General features: G+C 37.8%; 1 protein-coding gene across 1 annotated transcript; it reads right to left on the bottom strand.

Moving 5' to 3' along the window:
* Positions 1 to 1,674: 1,674 nt before the first annotated feature.
* On the bottom strand, positions 1,675 to 5,978 carry LOC109006931. Its single transcript, XM_018986378.2, has 5 exons — positions 5,749 to 5,978; positions 5,621 to 5,652; positions 3,553 to 3,767; positions 2,096 to 2,225; positions 1,675 to 2,001 (listed from the first exon to the last, which is right to left on the bottom strand). Exons 1-5 carry the CDS (start codon positions 5,909 to 5,911, stop codon positions 1,867 to 1,869), a joined length of 675 nt encoding a protein of 224 aa, XP_018841923.1. The 5' UTR covers positions 5,912 to 5,978; the 3' UTR covers positions 1,675 to 1,866.
* Between the last annotated feature and the right edge of the window lie 268 nt (positions 5,979 to 6,246).

Here is a 6,246-nt window from a genome sequence, read left to right as displayed (position 1 = left end):
GAGTCAATTTATGAATAAACAAACTTAAGAGCATTTGCACACAGCCCATAAAGTGCTTAGATACTTGAAGGGATCAATCGGGCAAGACATTTTCTACTCTTCTAAGTCAATTGTGTATCTCAAAGCCTATAGTGACTCGGATTGGGCAGCTTGCACTGAGACACGAAGATCAGTTACAGGCTTTCGTATATTTCTTGGGGATTCTTTGATTAGTTGGAAGTCCAAAAAGCAAGCCACTGTGTCTAGATCATCTGCTAAGGCAGAAAATCGAGCATTGACACACACAAGTTGTGAAATTGTCTGGCTTATTTCCTTGTTGAAAGATTTCAATGTGCATCATGAACAACCAGCTCTCCTTTATTGTGACAGTCCATTTGCAATTCATTTGACTAGAAATCCCATCTTTCATGAAAGAACTAAGCATGTGGAGCTAGATTGCCACTTTGTTCGAGATAAGGTTCTGGTTGGGATTATAACCACGATTCATGTGGCTTCAAAGTTCCAACTGGTAGATATCTTTATTAAGGCTCTGTCAGCTCTTACTTTTCACTTTCTATTGTCCAAGATGGGTGTTCTAAATATTTATGCCCATCTTGAGGGGAAGTCTCAAAGAAAACGCATTACAGAAGTGAAGTCCACCATACTCCCCTGTAGCCAAGATGCAACAAAGTAGCAACCCAAGTCCTTATCTGAGAATGAAGGAAAGATTCCCCACAGCTCAGTTGCCTCAGTGAAAGAAGTTAGTTAGGATTGTTTTCATTCTTGTGGATAGGATAGTGCAATACCATAATTGGTTATATTTCTATGATTCTTTTATTCTTTCTGGTAACTTCCAGTATATTCTCAGCTTGTATATATCACCAGTCTTGTACCTACATTCAAGGTAATAAGAATAGAGCAAATGTTCATCTCCATCATTTGTATTTTCTTTCTGTTTTTTTATCAGTATATGGCGTTCTCCTAAGATTTCTTGGCCTTTCAAGTACTACGCTTGCATATGGAAGAATATAAAATCAGATCTCAACATTTTAGGCTGCTTCGCTTCCCATTCAAAATGAGTGATGAGAAGAGAACTGTTGGCAGACCTTGAAGTTTGCACTTTCTCCAAAAATGGAAACTAACTCAATTTCCTATCTTTTGAGCATGGAAGTTAAAGCCATTCAACTTATCTGAGTTGAAGTATATACAGAAGTGTGGTGTGTAGAATGATGAGTAGAATTTTTAATCTAAAAAGTGTCCAATTCTTTTTGGGTAAGTGGAAAACAATAATGCAATTCCAAACATGCATCGAAGAGCCCTCTCTGCCCTAATGCTCACCGCCATCAGTACTCCCCCAGCTTGAGAAAAACCAAAAGAATACCTAAAACTAATCCTCTAACCACCCTCTCCGTCTCTGATTCGCAACAAAAGCAGATGCCAGAAGTTTTGGCTTGGCTGTCTTTACATGAGGCCAATAGCCGTTACTTAAACTCAACTATCTAGGCATTTAAGCTTTTTCCATCAAGGGTTTCAGGATATTCCTCAATTTAACATTTCAATTTGAGTCTTGGATTACAGCTGAATGTAGTACTTGTGCCTTCGCTTTGCATGGGCAATTGATGCCGCCCTTGTTAAAGAAATCCTACCAGCAAATGGCTGGAAACAAGGCGGAGAGACCACAAAACTCTTTTCCCAAGTGAAAAACATTTCTGAACTCTTATAATACAAGAGATAATGATCCATCAAGCCTTCTTTTTCCACTCATATTACAGAATTTGGGAGAGAGTGAGCCCTCCTGTCCTCAATAATACACAAACGGGTGTATGAGATTCCCTCTTGCAAAAATAAAAGCTATGTTTAATATTTTCAAAAATAGTCCGAAATTGACTAAAATGCTGTTGAAGTAGTTGCAGGAGGAAGTTGAATCCCTGGCCTTGAAGCCCATCCCTTGCTATTCCTATATTTCTCAATAGCCTGCAACCGAATCCTCTCTTGCGAAGCACCTTGGACATTCTTGAATGCCTTCAATAATAGCAGTAATATAAAAAGAATTAAAATTTCTTGTCCACGGAAGATCATCAATCTGTAATGAAACACTAAAAATTAATGATGATACCTTAGGAAGACCAACCAACTTAGGTGGAGCTTCAACTACTTCTCCAAATTTGATCTCCTCATGTCCAGGAAAGTCGCAATCCACTCCAGTCTTTGCTTTTTTATGTTTATTTTTCTTCACTTCCAAGTACCTGTGTAAATTTTAGACCTAATCACATATCTGCTGAGTAAACAGAGCACACCTGAGCTTAGTGCAAAAGGTAATAAAACCATGGGATGCCCCATCTGTTTGCTTTTGCAACAATCACACCACATTAATCACTGCAAAAATATCATTGGCATTACATGGATTTTTTATATTCCCGAAATATGTTCTTCAAAAACTAAAAACATTTCCAATGATTATTTATTTTCTTAAAATGTTGGCAACGAAAGTATGTCCAAGTTAAATACAAATTACCAACACAAGTATTGTCAAAACAGGATCAGGAAAATCTACAACAAGAATACCGAACTTAACCCACACATGTTAAAAAACAATTAAAGTAGAATCCTATATCATTGGCTGGAGACATGGGGTAGGCAGTTTTGTACAGACACCAGTATTTAAACTCAGATTCCGTATGCTTGTGAAGCTCCAGATTGTTTGAGTCCCACAATGTGTGGGTGAATTATGATAAAGTAGCATGAGTAACTAGGCCCACATTGGTTCAATACCAGATGGAATGATTCTAACTTGACCGGTCATTTCCTTGTACAAGTGCAGATGCTGCTAGCACTTTCCTTGACTCGGTACAATATCACACACCCAAAAAACAAACTTTACAAGACTGAAAACTTGAATACTGCCTTGGAGTATGCAAACATGCACACCCAAATAGCAAACAAGGAATTTGATGATAGAAACTGTACAGTTTTTGCTGATCACTGAACACCAAATTAGATATGTAATAATTAATTATAAATATGTTAACATGACACGATTCATTTAAACCCTTTTTTTCATGTAAATGAGTTGAACTAAAATGCCTAACTCATTTGATCTGATTAACATAATTTTACGTAAAAGTTAATATCTATATTTATTAATAACCACAATATCTTATAAAATATATATAAATATTTTTCAAATTTTAACATATAATAATATCAATATTACAAACCATACAATAACAAATATAAGCATAAGTCTAAAATTACAATTCAAACAATAAAAACATAAGCATACTGAGAACTACGAACATTACAATTGAACAATAAAAAAATTTTAATTTTGAAATAAATTCTAAATGGATCAAAACAGATTGATTTCGTGTTAAGCAGGTTGACCCGTTTAAACCCGAATCCGTTAACATCAAATAATTTTAGTATATGGTTCTACATGTTCAAGTCAAATAATAAAATCATTCAGGATTTATGAAGATAATATGAAACATGTCGGTACCAATTATAGCCATGAGGTTTCTTACATGCCAATGACAAGTTGCTTAAAAACATGAAGTACAGTGAAATGCTTACTTTTTCTTGCGCTCACGTCGTTTCACACGAGCATCTGAGTTCTCTAAGGTTGTTTCAAATCTAAGGTCATTAACCTTGTTCCTCTTTCTTTTTTTCTTTCTCTTCTCATTTGTGGTGTCATCACCACTGTCTAGATGTTGAGGTGTCCTCAAAATCTCATTATCACCTCCATCTGTGATCCCATTTGGGTCTGATACACCCTTTGCATGGGTTTTCTAAAAAAATACAAGACATACAAGATCTCATACACAAGTTAAAACTTATCATTAGATTGAAGGAGAAGGAATCAATTAATTTTGCAAAAATTGCTGTAATGCGATAAAAATGCATATGACAATACCCTAGTCCCCCCCCCCCTCCCCGCGACAGTAAGATTTCAAATTGGGGTGAAAACCGAAGGTTCAATTTTGGTTTCAGTCCAAAACCGAAAACAGCACCAATATCTTGAAATGGTGTGAATCTCGACCGAAACCGCCCGGTGAAGGGGGAGAAAACCATCTACATTGGTCTCGGCGTAACTCCAGTCAGTTTGGCGGCGTCTTCGGTGGTTGTTGCGATTTGAGATAGATGACACCGCAATGTGCGATTTGAGAGAGAGAGAGAGAGAGAGAGAGAGAGAGAGGTGGGGCGGCGCTGTGAACTGGTGTGAAATCGGAAAGGGGAAGAAATAAATAAGGAAGAAGAAGGGTGAGTGCGTGTGTTTAAACCCTAAAAGGAAACGACGAAGCCGTTTCCTTTATATTTTTTTCAAACATTAAGTCCCAGAACGACGTCGATTCACTCACTTAAATGAAACAACGTTGTTTCATATATGTATAATTTTAAAAAAAAAAAAAACATTTCAAGTATCGGTCGGTTCAGTGGTCTGGTCCAGCCTCAAACTGGGACCGAATCACTGGACATAGGTTTTGGTCAAATTCAACAGCCGGCAGCCGGTCTGAGTCGGTCCCGTTCCGTTTTACGGTTTCTTGTATAGCCCTAATTTCAAACGTGAATAAGATCCAAACAGTTGTTAGCTTATCATACTGGCCACTCCTAGTTTCAGCATCCAATAAAAATTGAAAACAATTGAAAATCCAAAGTTGGTTTTTTAAGCCACGATCAACTGGTACTTTTCTGTTAAGTTTCCAGCTATAAAATTCGTATCAATAAAGTTCTTGCTTACCTATTAAAAAGGAGTTTCCAGCAATAAAAGTAGTCAGCTATCGAAAGCTCACTTCTCATAGTGAGTTGCAAAATTCTAGTCAAAGCACTATAGCTAATACGCAAGGCTCGGAAGAGTGCCTAAATAGAATTAGGGAAGTTAGGGCTCGGTAGTTAGCCATCATCAAACACAAGTATGATGGGTAACTTTTTTTTGTATTGGCACCAGGTATCTGGGAATGGAGTCTCAACTAATCCCAGGGTTGCACAAGCCCAAGAAAAAGAGTTTCCAACAAGTGCACTTTTGGTAATTCAAAAGAAAAATCCCTCAGTCTAATGGCCCCTAAAGATTGTTTACACCCAAGTGGATTTGAACCTTAGACCTGGGAGAGCATACCCCAAGCCCAAGGCCTTTACCACTTGAACCAACCCCCACGGGTTAAGTACGATGGGTAACTAGATCTAACATAAAAACTAGAAAGTTTGCATTCTACAAGTACCATGATAATAAATTACACTGTATAAATGCCATTAAAAACATGAAATCATGATTAACCAACAAAACAGAGAACCTATGGTCACCAAAATCAATGCAAACAAAATCCAACGAATGCTTAAGGAAGCGCTGGTTAGTTTCATCCTGAAAAATCCAATCATCATTTGAGAAATAACCGGATTTTCAAAGTTGTCGACATGTTTTCGTGAATCTCTCAAAAATCATGAATGGCCACATTTGTGTCGGGAACAGAAACAAGCGCATTCAAATATCAACCAACTGGCGGCAGTAAAATCAACAATCCAGATTCCAAACATAAATCATAGATGAATTCCAACACTGCTAGTCTGCTATCTTTCTCAATAACGAATTATTATTAGGCAGAGAAGGGATCGCAATGACGAAATAAGAATAGAAGAAGAAACATACTTTATTAGCATCACCATCCTTCGCAGCAGACCCTGAAACAAACACAAAACCATTTGAGATACAACAACCTTGCCATAAGCATGTGCATATAAGATACATATACAGAGAGAGAGAGAGAGAGAGAGAACCTTGGGGTTTAGGGTAGTGAGAGGAAGTGAAGGAGATGAGTTTACGGAGCTTGGAGGGGAGAGCGTCGACTTGGGAAGGATTTGGTGGGGGAGGGAGGCGGCTGTAGCCTCCATGCGCTGCTCTGTAGTTTTTCTCTCTTCTTCTCCTTCCTTTCCCTCCCATCCTCAGCACGACTCCCGTCTCCACTCCTGCCGACTGCCACCGAAACCCTACGGTGTTGTGGATATAATGTTTACCGTAGGATTAATCCGACGGTTTGATACTTTTATCTGATTTCAGAATGTGTATATATTTGAAAAAATCTAAATGACACTCTACTGTTTGTAGAGTCCCCAGTACACTCAACGTGCTGGGGTGAAAAAAAAAAAAAAATTATGTGAGGTGTGTGGAGAGTGTGATGTACAGTAGAGTGATTTGTAGCATTTCTCGTATATATTTAGGCATAGTTTGGACAAGGAAATAAGATATTATTTGTAAGAAATAATATTGACATCAGC

Source organism: Juglans regia, chromosome 7 (genome assembly GCF_001411555.2).
Source record: "Juglans regia cultivar Chandler chromosome 7, Walnut 2.0, whole genome shotgun sequence".
NCBI classification, from domain to species: domain Eukaryota; kingdom Viridiplantae; phylum Streptophyta; class Magnoliopsida; order Fagales; family Juglandaceae; genus Juglans; species Juglans regia.
This window is presented reverse-complemented; position numbering and strand designations above follow the sequence as displayed.